Source organism: Neolamprologus multifasciatus, chromosome 16 (assembly GCF_963576455.1).
Source record: "Neolamprologus multifasciatus chromosome 16, fNeoMul1.2, whole genome shotgun sequence".
In the NCBI taxonomy this organism is placed as follows: domain Eukaryota; kingdom Metazoa; phylum Chordata; class Actinopteri; order Cichliformes; family Cichlidae; genus Neolamprologus; species Neolamprologus multifasciatus.
In genome coordinates, this window is record NC_140454.1 from 12496283 (window position 1) to 12512719 (window position 16437).

Here is a 16437-nt window from a genome sequence, read left to right on the forward strand (position 1 = left end):
TCCCGTCTGAAACTGAAATATTCATTAACTTACTAGATTTTTCGGACATCAATATCCAAACATCTGCTGCAGTCTGACCATAAATGCCAAGCCTTTTACTAGATATTATTCTTACATCATCCATTTGGTATTTAAGTTTAATACCATTTATTGTAAATATGCCCAGAAGCATTTAAGCCCACTTCTTGTAATGATTAATCAGTGCTGCTTTGCAAAAAATGGCTCATTTGTTTCTCACATTGTTGACTGAAAAGCTTTCAGCTATGTAAACACCTAGTTGTTTCTTAATTAACTGTTTGTGTGTGGTCTCGTTGCATATTTTTTACCTTTGCCTGCTCAAGCAAAAGCATGTTTCTGGAGTACAAAAAAGCTTTTTTAAAAACACTTTTTCCTCCATTTCTCAAATTCATAATATGTATATTAGAGTCCTATATGAACGCACAGATTTCTGCCAAAGACAGAATAGCAGTTATTTAGATTGAGATATTTCTGTCTGCACTGTTTTGTGCAAGCTCTGCTCCCTCCTTCGAAGTGGGGGAAGAAGATAAGAATGTTACACAATTCTGTGTACCAGTCAGAATTTAGCAATATCCAAATATACACCGGTCATACATCTGATTGTACAGTCCCTTAAACCAGATCCACGCAATCCTGGAAATGTTTCATCTGATCTTTTCGCTCTTCTAGTCATGAATATTTGAAAATTGTTGAAAAATATTTTGAATGTAGGTGGCAATACACAATGTCATCACCTCTATTACACTGATCTTCCAGACCTACTACATACACTATTCCCCCACTTTCCCTTACTATCTTACTATCGTCCAGCAAAGATTTGTGGATGCACGACTTTGAATAAACGCAAAATACCTGGACCTTTGCTTCGTTAGCAGAACCACTGGTTCAGTAGCTGAATCTACTATTAGTATTAAGCCCCACTTTTACAGGTACCAAGAAAACAAGCTTCCTCTGTCTAGAAGCGCCACCTATGAATTACACAGTGCGCTGTAATAAATCTAGACACAACCACCTGCAGTCTGAGAGTTAGTTGACATTGTTGCCAGAAAAGATTGTAACTAAATGTGTATAACACATCCAGAAAAAAAACCTTCACACACATATATATAAGTATGAGGACAAATGCACATCACAGCTCACAAACCAGATAAAAAAACAAGCGCGTGTAAGGCTTCATTATGCTCACACATTTTAATGCATACTGCTGTACAACACAAGAGTCGAGCGATCGCTGTTAAGATAATGGCTCGGTTAGAGACGCCATCACATTCGACTGATGTCTGTAAAACGCTCATAAGGATGAATAAAGAGATGCGCAATTCTGGAAATGACCTATTTTACTCCAAGAGGTAAAAGCAGAGTGCAAGCCTGCTACGGTAACCATAGCAACAGGCAGACCAGGTACCTCGTCCGAAGCAGGGCAAATTGGACTTTCCTCGGCACTTCTTCAAACTGCTTTCCAAAGACAGGGAACAGGACAGAGGATGCTCACACTTATTCCCTGCCCACCCTTCCTTGCAGTCACACCTGCCACAGTTGCATTGGCCATGACCTGCCGAAAGCATAGAGGAAGAGTTGGTGAAAGCAGGGTTTTGTGCAGAAAAATATTATAATTTAATGAAAGGAAAGCTCCATAGTAGCATCTATTATACTTTGTTCATTAATTCTTTGGAGAAATAGTGAAAAGGTCATATTTACCGCTCCCCAGTTTATTGTTAAGTTATATAGGAAGTTTACTTTTATGGCTGAAAAGTTGTACCAAAGCAATAAGATTAGCATGCAAAGTGCTGTTGATGTTTGCCAAGTTAATGGGACTGCAGTTTCTTAAAGATGAAACAGAAATTAGAGTAGCTGTAATTTTGTCACCAGCCCTTCTTTGAAACATTAGTTCAACATTTTGAAGAATAGACTTTTCTACTTATTATTTATTCAGGTTATCATACTAGCAGTCAGCAAAGCAAAGTAGTCAGACTACAAAACCCTCATCATGTGTTTGAATCTGTTTTTTAACCATACAGAGCTTGCTGACCTGAGCAGAAGTCATCTGTGTAGCGGTCATATGTTGCATGACAGTTCCTCTCGTCGCACTCGCAGGTGTCTCCATGAATATCTCCCCAGTCACCAGAGGGATCAACATCATGGCAGTTACACTCTCCACACACACAGGTCCCTAAAACAGACAAACACACATCCTGTAAATTGTGTTTTCTTTCTACACTGGTCATTAATCTTTCAGATTAATCAGGCCAAAAACAGTGATTAATGTCAAGTTCCAAATCGCTGTTTTCCATGAATGTTGGTGGGGATTGGAGCGCATACGTTTCCTCTTGCTGAAAGGCTATAACTTCCTTTTTTTCCCTTTATCTTTTTATCTGTCTATCCGTCTGTCTCGCTTTTTTATGTGTTTCACGTCTGAGCAAGACCGTCAGCTGAGCAGTATGTATTGGAAATCCCATTTTCTCTTATCAGCAGTGACAGAGCATGGGGAACCTCAGGGGAGCAGGCCAGCTGGCAGGCCTGTAGGCTGTAGCTGGTGCGTGTCTGGCCCTTGGCCCTCCGCTTTGTCTCTCTCACTACCTCATAACCCTGGGGTTCTGGATTAATAGACCCATGCACTTTTATGTCTGATACAAATGTCACAGTGGAGCCTCACCAGAGCAGATTACAGCACCCGTAACGGTCATTGATCACAAATGTCTTATAATCACTAAAAATCAGGATGCCATTTGGAAATGTTCACTCGCCAAATTCCTGTTATTTCAGAATTTGAAATGACACATTCACTTGTATATGTTTTCAATGTATTCAGCTTTTGACTTGTTGGTTTACTTCCGATATAATCTCTACTGGGAAGACTGTGTAAACCAAACGGATAAAGGGAGAAATCATTCTGTGATTGCTGTCAGTCAAATTAATCATAGAGTATGAGTGCGAGATGAAGGTTACTCATGAACAAAATGCAGGAGAGAGGAATAACATGTCACAATCTCACACAAAACACTTCAAATCTTTACATCTGTACACGATGATGAAATCAAATCGCGCCTCAGTGTAATCGTCAGACTTGATCCATTGCCTATAATCTCCAGGAATTATCTTCACAGTGCTTTTTGGATTAATTCAGAGCGAAATTGTTGCATGTCATATAGGGACAGAACTTGAGAATTGTCCCCATAATCCTATACTGAACTGTTCAACTTCTTGGAATTACTTAGCAAGTAGATGCATAAGAATTTAAATGTTTTTAATTAAAATGTTTCGTCACATTTACTGTCTAAGGACAGCGCTAGCAAGCGCTCTCTGCTTATGAGCAAAGAAAACCCAAAACAAAACAAAAAACAGCCCTTTTGTGTTGGTGGAAAAATGCACCATGTCGACCAATCAAAAATGACATGACAACATGACATTTGGTTGTTTAGGAAGAGGGGGAAGTTTTAGGAGTTCAGCATGTTTGGAGTGTGTAGTTAATGTGTTGTCTTGTGTAGTTAGTATGTAGTGTTGTGGATAGTTTTGGGTTGTGTAGCAGAATAATGAGGCGACTGCTGTCTCCAGGTAGAAAACAGGAGTGTTACACCTGCTGCTGTCAGACATGCAGGTATCAGGCTGTGATGTTCTCCTTTATAGTAGACACAAATTTTTGAAGTGGCACAAATAATTTGTGTGGCATCTTATTGAATGCAGAACACCTGATTGTTATGTAAATAGTTTGAAATGGTTATAAAAAAAATAACTTTGTTGTTTGCAAAACATATGATTTTAAAATTGACAATTTATATTTGCATTTAAAGTTATGAAATGTGATTCATTAAACCTGTTTGTGGTTGTTACAGTACTACTCGGATTTTATGTTGTCAGATTTTAGATCAATTGTGTTAATACAGTATGTCAAAATGAAAACATAACTGTAAATTCAGACACGTGAGGTTGTGCTGAAAAGAATGATACCAAACAAGGCAAAGTAAATCGTTTTTAAAGTTGAAATGTAGAGGAAACATCAAAAGTAGTTAAAAATGGCCAATTATACCCTAGACCAGCGGTCCCCAACCCCCGGGCCACGGACCGGTACCGGTCCGTGAGTCATCTGGTACAGGGCCGCGAGCGTGAGACTCGGGTGTGAAATGTATGGTTTTCAGGGTTTTTATAGGTTTTTAGCGTTATTTTGTTATCGTTCTTTTTGTTAACTCGGTTTTCCTGGGTCTTTTCACGTGTGTTATGAATAAATCTTTTTTTCGGTAGTTAGTTTTATTTTGTTGCATTTATCCACGACACCTTAAAGGCTGGTCCATGAAAATATTGTCGGGCACAAACCGGTCCGTGGCACAAAAAAGGTTGGGGACCGCTGCCCTAGACTAAGAGGGTTAAACATTTTTTTAAGTAACGCAATAGTTACTTTTCAAGTAATTAATTACTTTTAGAATCTTGTAACTCAGTTACTAACTCGGTTACTTTTTTGAAGAAGTAACTAGCAACTATAATTAATTACTTTTTCAAAGTAACTTGCCCAACACTGCACACAGTATATATAAAGTATAAGGTATAAATGAAATGTACCCATATATAGTGCTGTTATTTCCACGTCTGTTAAAGTAAAACTTAGGCAAACCAGGTTGGAGTAGCTTTCAAGGACATAATCTTTTATTTTAAAATGACATTTCTAAGACTCTGGATTTATAGTAGTTTAAAGTCATAAGCAATTTGATGAAAATGTGACAAATTTGCTGGTAATGTATAGTAATTCAAATCTTTAACATCATATTAACATCCTGTGCCATTCGTTATTATATGTTGAAGTATGGCTAAAGAAATTAAAGCAAGATAATAGAATAACAGGCTGAAGAAAGGAGTTGATAAGAAGTCTCATTTAGATTAAAAATCTCTTTTTCAAGAGAGATCAGGACAAGAGGGCCCCTGTTACGTGGTACTGCTGTTTCATTAGCACGGTGGCTGCTCCACTACAAGGCAGTTGTTCATGCTATGTCAGTTGTGCACTAGACCATAATTTTGCAGCTCTGTGATGAGACTCTGTCCATGTAGCCTACCATTTCACCCGACCACTTAGCCAGCCCTCAGCCAGTTCACTGTAATTAATTTTTGAGAGACTTACTGAAATCCCACAGGATCACTTGAGCTAGGTTAGTGAAGCTGTTTTGCTGACTGCTTGTCCTCCAAGCAATGAGTTTGAACTCATGACTCACGACAACGACTGCAATCAACTTGTAGTAACATCTGACAGATGATCAGAGAAAACAGGGTGAACCTGAACTCAATTATGAGTGTCACTGAAAAGGCTAAAACTTGCATACATTGCGTTAATTAAATTGCATGAAATTAAATGCACGAATATCAAGCAAACTTTGTTCACTTTGTCATTATCAAGGACTGTGTTTTTAAGGTGAAAAATGAATGTAATACATTTTGGAATAAAGCTGTAACAGGACCAAATGTGGAACTAGTGAAGCAATGTGAATATTTTCAGAATGTATTACATGTAAGCTGTTTGTCATTTTCAGATATTATTTACTAATAGGATTGGTTCTAAATGATAAAGATTCATTTCATGGCACAAGCATTCGGAGAGAAAAAATAGACTGGAAGACATTACCGAAAACATCTTCAGGAAAACAAGAAGAAGAACAAAACAAAAACAAATGTAAAAATTGTTTGATTGCTTGTAGCACAGAGTGTTTGTTTCCCTCTTTATAATGCAGCAAACAGACAGGAAATGAATTTGACCCCATTTAGAATGTTTGCTTCCTGTTTCCTAGCAACACACTTCTACTGAAATAGATATTATCAGAGCCCTCGAATAGTGAGAGCCTCATCAGCCGGGGTTCAGAATATCATCATGTAGTTCATGTAGACTTTAGATAGTTCCCAGAGTACCTTGCAGAGATCTTTCTTTGGTAATTAGTAGTCAAAATGCATTGAGCTACAGTAGTTCTTTTTATAGTGTTTTATAGTTAATCTTTGTATATATGTTTTTATGTAAAAAATCGTTGGTGGTAGCCAACCTTATTAGTTTGTATGACCCTTTTCAGAACATGCTGCTATTGTTGATTTCATTGTTTTGTTTTAAATATTATAATCACTAGCAGTCACAACTCAATAATTTGACATTTAAAATTATTGTTTTCTACCCACCAGTTTTTCTCATTTTGGCATAAGGATACGTGTCTATGCTTATGAAACACATTGCTCCTTTAACAGTTTAACGATTAAATATTCAAATGCAAAACAAATATATTGACCACTTTCTGTGTGAGACACAAACCATCCTGCATGCAGATAAATCTGCTGTGAAATTAGATTTACAACAGATTTCAGGTTTCATTAAAACACATATTACTGTGTATCACATGTTACCAGGCAATTTTAATAGGCATTGTAAGATACTTCTTATTTTAGGAGGCTTAAGTGGTATTAATACATATTTGTGTGGTTAACATAAACACACATTTCAGTTTTTTGGTTGGTTTAATTTAAAAAACAACCTTAGATTATATGGATTAAAACAACAATGACAAATAAATGTAATGTAAAGCAATCATATTCAAGCACCACATTTAAACTTTTTTCTGACAGTTACCACACCATGGTGAGCACATGTTTGCTTTATTAAAAATAAGAAAAAAGTAAAGCTTGAAACACTCAAGGAAACGAGTCTCCCAGTCAGGGTGCTGTCTCACTGTGTGACAGTCTTCAGGCTGAATTGCACTGTGGTTCTACTGCTGAGAGATAGATTGAAGAGAGAAAAAGACAAAATGTTGGACAAGCCTCTAAGTGCATTAGGAGAAAACATTTTTCATAGCTGGCATTTTATTTTAAATTCACCTTGTGTTTTCAGTCTCATTTTAGTCCCTCTGCTCTTTTCATCAACTGAGCTGTAATATAATACAGACAGTAACAGTTAAAAAGACCATAAAACTTATGAAACAATATTTACGAGACTTCTCAAATCTGTTCTCTGCCTCTTCATAGCAATATATCACAAAAATAGCTGTTTCGCTGATTGTTCTACAATTACTGTTTTACCATAGTAGGTTATACCCACAGTGGGAATATTTATTTAATTAGACCAAACCGCTGTGTGTTACAGTATAATGTTATATTTAGCTAGAAAACTCACACTTTGAAGTCTTTAAAAAAAATATCATAATGTCGATTGAAACAACATCCTGGTTTCTGGTTAATATTACATGCTTGCTAGCTTAATCTGGCATCATTTAACATGTTAAAATAATAATGATAATAACATGGTTTATTGGTCGATTTAATTAGATTTATGCATACCAGCAACATAGAGTCTTGTTTTTTAAGTATCTTACCTTTAAAAATGAATTCCAAACTTCTACGCTGCTATTTCTGATGACGCGATAGGCACATGTTGCAAACTGAATTAGTGGTAGATCTAAATTCTTTAAGCCCCATAAAATGATCAGTGTGGCTATTCAGGTCTTACAGAAATGTTTAACATCCAGACATCCATGAAAAAAGAGTCCCAAGGTTTAGTGGAGTAAAGTTACAAGACCGTTAGTTTGCAAGTTTCTATTTAAAGATGATATACCTGAAATACCTGCTTTAGGTATTTCTAAAAAACAACACTGTACATCTCTGCTATAGCGATGGACAGCATAGTAAATAGCTGAGACATTTGTGGGGCTAGTGAAATCGCTGACATATAATTATGTGCCACCTGTGGTGAGCTACAGAGCTATAATTAGGCTAATAGAAATTCTTCAAAGTTCATCTTGAGGGTTCCTGATAGACAAAGAAAAATATCATCAAATGTCAGAAAGAAGACACCGAAAATGGACCAAACTTCAGCCATGATGATCCCATTAACAAGACAAACATGTTGCTGCATGGCTCGGATGACCGTGAATGAGTTTCAAGTTTTCTGACTTCTGATTTTTGTTTCTGCGTTTTGAGAATAAAGACAGAATTCTGTCCTTGGTGCATGATCTGAAAATGTAACCAGCATAATACTCTTCAGTCCAGCATTTTGTGGCTTTCTAATCAGCGACACCAAACATATGTGTATGTTTATATTTCTTATGTATAGCTGTGTACATGACCTGTGTATATTATGATAATACTTTCATTTCAAATTTGTGATTACAGTTTAATGAATATAAAAAACAAAAATCAAACACGATGTTCCAGGTAAACAGACCTCTGTTGCTGCAGATTTTGCCATCTGGAGATGTGCATCTCTGCCTGCTTTCCCATGGGCTCATGTCACACTGGAACTCACATTTGTCTCCATGCCAACCAGCAGCACAGTAACAGTTTCCACAGTAACATTGGCCATGCCCTGGAAGCAGATCACAGAGGAACAGCTGATGAGATTTCCTCCAAAATGTATTTTGACAAATGGTGATTACTGTCCTGGTGATTAAGTCATATTTTTGGTAATCCAAACACTACTTTTTCCTTTAAAAAAAAGAAGTGAGTATTAAATTTAAAAAAAAAAGAAGCAGCATATGTAAGTTGTAATAGTTAATGCATGAGTTTTTTTATGGAAACCAAATGAGCAAAGGCAATGCATTTCTATTCTTTTATCACAGTAAAACACAATATGTATTACAGTAGTTGGGTTTTTTTGTACCAAATCCAGCATTGGTTATACAAAGATGCATTCTATGTTTAGGGGAAGAGTAAAGGGCTGTGTCAGCAAATGCAGGGCACACCTCCGCAAATCTCTCCAGTTTCCTCATCCAGGCACTCGCTGTCATCACACTCACAGAAACGTCCTGTTACCATGCCTCTGTTGTCTTCATTGTCACACATGCAGCTACCGCAGTGGCAGGTTCCTATGGGAAACACAAACTTTAGACACAGTTTGTTGGAAAATGTCAGATTTCAATAAAGAGCAATTCAACACCTAGAATCTAGCGCTGTTAACTGGAAGCACTGTCTCTATATCAATAGTTCTAAATTGTTGTCTGACTGTGTGTGCGTGCAGTAACTCGCACCGTTCCCTTTTGTAATTATGTGCTAAAGAAGCAGAAGGCTAGACAGCCACATGCTGTGAATACATTTGCATTTCTATACAGGCCACATACGGTACAATACACACAAACACATATACATACACTACACCAACAAACATGAACGCATACTCAAATTCACAGACATATAAACATATCTATAGCCTTCATTTAGCTGGAGTCATTGCACGCTAATGAGGTTACGACCAAGTAGATGAAGGGCTGGCTGTCAGACTCACCTCACAGTGTGTGCCTTCAGCGTGTCAGTGCATAATACTATGTTAGTCACACAGACTGTGTGAATCAAATGTATTTTATCTTGTGTTATTTAATTTGAGGTCAAATTGAATTATCAGCATTTACTTAGACTATTGTTAATTCAAAATGTATTCCAGTATTTACATATATTTGTATGTGTAGGTGTTATTTTTGTTTGAACTCATGTGTGTATGTGTGACTGTGTTTATATATCTTTGTGGGGACTAAAAATTGAAAGTTTACTATGCTTGTGGGGACCAACAGCCCTTATGTGGACAAAATCCCGGTCCCCACGTGTTTGAAGGCATTTTTCAGACTCAAAATGTGGTTTTAGTGTCAGGATTACAATTAGGTTACGGTTAGGATTAGGCATTCATTTTTGATGGTTAAGGGTTAGGGTGAACGGCTAGGGAAAGCATTATGTCAATTAAATGTCCCTGCAAAAATATGAAAACACAGTGAGGGATTAATTGTAATTAATGCGTTTATTATGGTAACTCCTTGTTTATGTTTTTGCTTGTAATAAATTGATATCACAGAAAAAATCATATAAACTGGTCGATTATTTAAGAAAAGAGTTTTGAATTATTATTTTTTTAAAATATTTGCTCATCACTTTGTAATAAAAAATTCGATGTGCCAAACTGATTACCCCCTCACTCTGTCTATTAATGGCTTGGTACTAGGCTATGTTTAGGCGATATTATTAAAATATTAGCAAAGCATGCCGAATTGTCTTAAAAATTGCTGTTGGTAATATGTGAGGGTGCAATGCTTTGATAAGTGTTTGCTTCAAAATTTATGTTATATGTAACTGACTCATTGTGCGTGTGTTTGTACAATAGCTGTACCTCTGTTGGAGCAGACCACCCCCTGTTGGTTTTTGCAAAGCTCTCTGCTCTTCTTCCTGGATAGGTTACACTCTTCCTGAAACTGGCAGGCATCACCGAACCAACCTTCATCACACTCGCACACTCCACAGTCACAGTAGCCGCGGTCTAAAGGGAAACACAATGCATCATATGCTGTTTACCACTGCTAACATTATGTACATGACCAGTGTATTTCACATCACTCTGTAAACACAAGGGCACATGTGTTATATCTTAAAGGTACAGTGTATAAAATTTCACAGCTTAAAATCAGTAGATTACAGATTACAGTCAACTGAATTCTATTTTCTTACCCCTATCGATTCAGGGGTTTTTCCCCCTTGCTACAGTAGCCGCAGTAGGATAAACAACTCTGGTCGCCGTTCATCTGTAATGTGTGCAGATTGTTCACATCTATTTACGCACAAAATTTGTGAATGGAATTCGCAACAAGTACTTCTGTCTGATGACAGTGATACTGAGGTGACCTGTTTAGAATATCCTGAGCTTTTCTGTCAGAAACCGCTGCTGTTTTTGCTACTATTAGCAGCTGTTAGCTAGCATTAACGAAACTTTCTTTGAAGTGGATCTGACGTTGTGTAACTCTCATGCCACGTGATATTTTAATCAAAAATAAGGAACTGTGACAATATGAGGAATAAAGAAGCATGCTTATGTTTGTGTTTTAGAGCCCTGACTACAGCTCACGAGATAAAGCTTCAGGGGAGGAACGTCCCCTGAAGCAGAGGAGGATTAGATGGAAATGATGGAGAGGGCAGTGGTGGAGGAGGAGAAAGATATAATAAGAAAGCGATGATGAAAGCATACATGTACAAATGTTAAATGGTGAACTATAGTTTGAAAGAGCCATTTGTAGTCTTTAGATTCAAAGTATCTTAATTAAAGTCTTAATTAAACTCTATGTGTGTGGCTGGTCTCTAGCTACACACATAAATGTGATTAGACTAAACTGTAGTCCATCTCTGCTACTGTATTCAAGATAGCGGAGCAACATGGCACAAATTGACAGCATTTTAGTAAATTAATTTTAAGGGTATCAGAATACATTATTAAAAATATGTTACACATTGCAAAGTGTTTATCTATGAGTACAACCTTCTTTTTTCTATAAAAAAAATCTAAAAATGACTTACTTTACCTTTAAATAGGTTTACATTGATCAACAGAACATTAGTGCTTATTTGCCTGTTGTTGACTAAACTTCAACAAGACCCTCTGCTCCCAAATAACTTAAGCTGTATAAATGTCCATAGTAAGAAGGCAGACAGGCACCGATATGTTTCTATAATATTTCTAAGATTTGTTTGTGCTATATACCAATAACCCAAGCATACTACTATATAAAATGTCATTGTGATATACTGGTTCATATCAATCACACTGCCAGAACATTACCATGTTCAGTGTTTGAAGGACCTACGCAGACAGTCTGGCATCACTGTTTCTCATCATTCTGATGGTCACAGTGAGCAATATGAAAACAGGAGGAAACACATGATGCAAATGAGGACTGTTGACAAGTTATTATAAATGTTGCTCTCATTGCGTTTAGCAGCAAGGGGCCTTCTATGTCACACTCAATCATTCGCCTGAATCGTTCATCATGTAAATGTGGTGTCCTTTTCAAGGGCTATCCATCAGTCATTAGTAACGCACAAGTCCCCTGTCTCTCCACATTATCGATACGTCTCAGGGGACACTAGGCAACAGGTTGGAGGAAGAGAAAAATACGTAACATGCACATCGAAGAGAACTAAACCACAGAGACAACAGAATTCCAAGGAACGTCCAGCTTTTATAAACCTCTAACAAATTTGGATAAAGTCTTGTATAGCTGTAAGAAGACTGACTTATTTTGCTTTTTGTCTGTGGAAAACACTTTGCCTGTTCTAACTGCCAATGTGTCAAATACCACCCTTTTGCTAAATTCAGTGTTTCAGATATGCACATGGTTTCCTTTAACATTGATCCTGTAACACCTGTAACACAAGCAAAACCTTTCATTCCCTAAGTTGCGATATTTTAACTAGTGATTGGTCATTCGCGAACGAAGTGGCTCTTAGAGCCGGGTCTTTGAAGTGAACGACGCGAGCCGGCTCCTTATTGGGAGCCGTGAGGTTTTTTTTTTCTTTCTCTCACCTTTTCTCTCGCCCTTTTTTCCGCTAAACTCCGCACGCGCGGCCTGTACTTTGCGCTGGGCAGAGGGGGGAGGGGCATTACTTACACTCGCAGTAGCACAGGAACAGAGCCAGAGAGAAAGAAAGCGAGGGACAACAACGTCACATTAGAAAGGTATAGTAATCATCCACTAGTTTCAGTTGCAGATGATAAAGGATTCAGAAATCATGCAGGCCCATATGACAGAGAATGTGCATCTTCTTTTTGTTTTAATATTTTAATTTATATTTAATTGTGTTGTGGTTTGCAAATTTGTTTAAAAGGAAAAAGCTGAAAATTTAAATAGTTAAAAAATTAAAATGTAAATAGTTGTTTTTTGTATTATATGATTTATTTATTACATTTTATGTGGAGTGAATAAATAAAGTATATTTATGGTGGCCCTTAGAGACAAAGCACGTACAAACTCCAAAATACATACAAACTCCTAAGCATGTACAAACTCCAAAACACGTAAAAACTCAGAAGCACATACAAACTAAGAATCACGTACAAAAGACAACAGAAGTGCTCCAGGATGCTAGGGCGCAGTGTTGAGCTTTTGTTTCCTAGTGGCTACACAAGCCAGGAAGTATCAACAACCGGATTTGGTGTGTGGTAGTAACAGGTAAATGAACTTTTTTTTTTTAATTATTTGAATAAATATGAGTGCTTGTCTATAAATACACAAACAATACACACATGCTTTCAATTGTGTAATTTAAGTGATCTGGGTAGCTCTCTTTTGGAAGTTCAGTAAACACTAGAAATGTGTTTTGGAGTTTGTATGTGCTTTTTGGAGTTTGTATATGCTTTTGTACGTGCTTTGTCTCTAGGGGCCATATATAAACATATATAAATAAAACCACTTTGTTAACATTAGTAATTCCTTTTCTGTATAATTTTATATTATTGTTAATGATTAAATAATTAAAGCAACAAAACAACCTGAAGAGCCAGTTCGGAGCCGAAAGAGCCGGCTCTTTTTAGTGAGCCGAGCCGAAAGAGCCGGATCTCTAAAAAGAGCCAGAAATCCCATCACTAATTTTAACCCTAAAAATAATATTTATCCAAAACTAACAGTACCTACTTATGTTCTGTAAAATAAGATTCATAAGCATCAATTACAATTTTATAATGACGACTAAATAATAATTATTGACTCATCGCACTGTGTTCGTTTAAGCGTTAGCAATTTTACTGTAAGAATTAAAATGATGATATTTTGTGATTTGTCCACAGAAAATCAGCTGTCACATACGTATTGCCTAATGATTTATTAGTGATAGTTATTCTAAAGTGTTATCTACAATATTTAGTGATTCTTGAATTGTTGTTGCATTAAAAAAAATGCTGTCTTACAGTATAGTTTAATTTGATTTTACTGATTTGTGTACATTTGGCGCATATTCATGAAGAACTATACACATATTGTAATTGTAGAGACTCTTTTTTCTGGATTTATCACATACCTTTTGCATATGGGAACTGGAGCACAATAGTTATAAGACAGAATTAGATTAAACACCTTCCAGCTTAATTCTGTAGACTATTACAAAGTTAATGCCACCCACTAGCCCCCGTTAATCTCCCCCTCGACAATCATTCTGACATATAAAACGTCCCTCTTTGTCTGGTAGGCCAAAATTTATGTGGGTGGGAAGGTGCCTGTCTGTCGACAGTTTATCTTTTCTAGTGCTTCCTGAGCAGTAATTCTCTGTGGCATGAGGGTGTCAGGGTCCCTCCTACGCTTCACAGACAGACACACATACTCAGCCAATAAGGTCCCAATCAGTGCACAGGTATATCCAATGAGGCTTGCAAAGTGTGGGTGCACCTCTTCCACCATCAATGGCGGTAATAACAGGTGATATAGTGCTGGCACAATTAATTGCTGATGAGGACAGGATGGTGACTCATGCAGCAAGCTCATTTCAGGTTTAGGATTTAACTTGTTCATGCATAATGATAAGTCTGTTTTGTTTTTTTTCAAGTATTTCAAGTTAGATTAGTGGAAAACAGATCATTTACAATTTAGACAGTCTTGAGGCTATTCTGAGTTTTTCATGCAGTTTCAATTATACGCAAAACTGTAATCCTAGCCAAACATTACATGCAAGAATTGACTTTCTCTGGTTTCATTTTTTACATACATGTTTTTTTCTCCAATTAGCATTTGCTCACATCCTTTGTTTGTATTGTGTTCTTCATTACATGCTAGTGATTTCACCGAGTAATTATTCCACCTTGCTTTTCTCTCCCTGTGGCCTGTGGCGCATGAAACGACAGCACGTCAACTTGTGTTTTGTGGAACAGTTCCAGGAGACACCTGTCTCAGGTAATAACTAATTATGTGTGTGTGCAGTACTAGGAGCAAGGAACTGCTGCTTTCATCCTTTTACACCACCCAACCTGATCATTCATTGAAAATATTGCCAACTTCATAATACCTTTGTTAAAGAATTTTTGAAAACCCAATGTAAGCAGGATCACAGCAACCGAGAAAAACATTTGTTCTGACAGCGTGAAGTCCTGGAAATCTCAATGGGTCCCAATCATAACTGACTTTTACTAGGAAACTTGGACAGGCTTAAGTGGCTTTTTCTTCCTGCAGCCCAGGCTGGAATCATTAGGTGACTCACAACACAGGCACAGTGCCCAGCAAAGCTCAGAATATTTTAGTGAAAGCGCATCAAAATATGTACTAGGAAAAAAAATACAGGGATGAACAATTTAATGGACTCTAAGGACTGCGATCCACTCTAGCCCGTGGTTTTGTTTTTTCTCTTTCTCTGGGAAATCAACAGAAATATTGTATTGAACCTAATAACTTTATTAGGCACACCTTGCTAAGACGGCTTTGGAACCCCTTTTACCTACACGACAATGTGCTCGAAACATTTTTGAGAGATCTGGGTTTTGACGTGATAGCATCACATAGTTGTTATAGATTGTTTCCATGATACAAATCTCCCGGCTCACCAAATCCTAAAGGTGCCCTTTAAGTACAGTGGACTCATTGTAATGTTCAAGAAACCAGTCTGAGATGATGAGTAAACTCATACAGGGATCGTTATGATCAGCAACAATGTTCAAATAAGCCAGACCTTCCCAAAGTGTGGGGCCCGCCCCCTAGGGGGGGCGCAGAGCCATTGCAGGGGGGGCGCGGCATGAAAAAGGGGGAAAAAAACAACAACGCTTGGACACTGCTAGCACGGCGCCCACACAAACGCAAAGCAGGAGATGAAGCATCGCTGAATATGTTTCCAAACCAACTTCATTCTAAGCCAAAGACTAGAAAATATGGTGTGGCAAATCTTCCCTTTGGTTTCACCTGCACAAGTGCCAAGGTAGGTCTCCCCTACAGAATTGGTTTTCCCTTCATCGGGAGCAGCGCTGGGCTCTCCAAATCACGGACAAACAGTATCCCACATTCTTGATTTGTAGTTCACAAACACTTGTTGTAATGACTAACTACTCCTGGCATTTTGGAGATGTTAGCTCTTTATACAGTAAAGTTACAGCAGGATACAAATAATATCAGGCTGATCCTGCCACATTTGTCCCCTGGTTCAAATCACGGACAAACAGTATCCTAGAGCGGTTTATGTTTTTGAACCCATTTTGCACAGAGAGGCATTTTTTAAAAAAAAATGTATTGATAGCAATGTTGAATATTATTACACAGGAAAAAAAACCAACTACACATAAAATAATTACACAGTGACGCCTCTGCCTTTCTAAATGGAGGGACAGTAACTGCGTGTTTATGTAAGCGTGTAAAACCTGAAGATTAGGGATGGGTACCGGTATCCGGTGCCATGATGGCACAGGTTTTGACATAAACGGTAGTAACCAGACCGAAAGGCAGCGCACATTTCGGTGCTTTATTTCGGTGCTTTTTTTTCCTGAGCTGTGATACACTTTCTTCTTCCTTACATTTGTATTGGCGGTTGGCAAACAACTGAAAGGTGCATTACCGCCACCAACTGGTATGGAATGATACACTTTAGATTCTAGCCAATCATTTTACGTTTCCGGGGATAGTAGGCGGGCCCAGGTACATACGTTCTTTTAGAGCAGAGCTACAGATTAAAAATGCCCAAGGCTAAGCGGTCAAA

At 37.6% G+C, this 16437-nt stretch overlaps 1 protein-coding gene across 2 annotated transcripts in view; it reads right to left on the reverse strand.

Annotated features, from left to right (window-relative positions):
• itgbl1 (integrin, beta-like 1) overlaps window positions 1-16437 on the reverse strand; it is a 68816-nt gene that overhangs the window by 35318 nt on the left and 17061 nt on the right. For both annotated transcript variants that reach the window (XR_014869745.1, XM_085134966.1), the window contains exons 3-7: window positions 10118-10264; window positions 8709-8831; window positions 8192-8332; window positions 2048-2188; window positions 1424-1570 (exon numbers count right to left, since the gene is read on the reverse strand). Coding sequence is in view for 1 of the 2 variants with exons in the window: in XM_085134966.1 (XP_084991092.1) it covers window positions 1424-1570; window positions 2048-2188; window positions 8192-8332; window positions 8709-8831; window positions 10118-10264 (699 nt within the window). In the remaining variant the exon portion in view is untranslated. The remainder of the gene's footprint in view (window positions 1-1423; window positions 1571-2047; window positions 2189-8191; window positions 8333-8708; window positions 8832-10117; window positions 10265-16437) is intronic.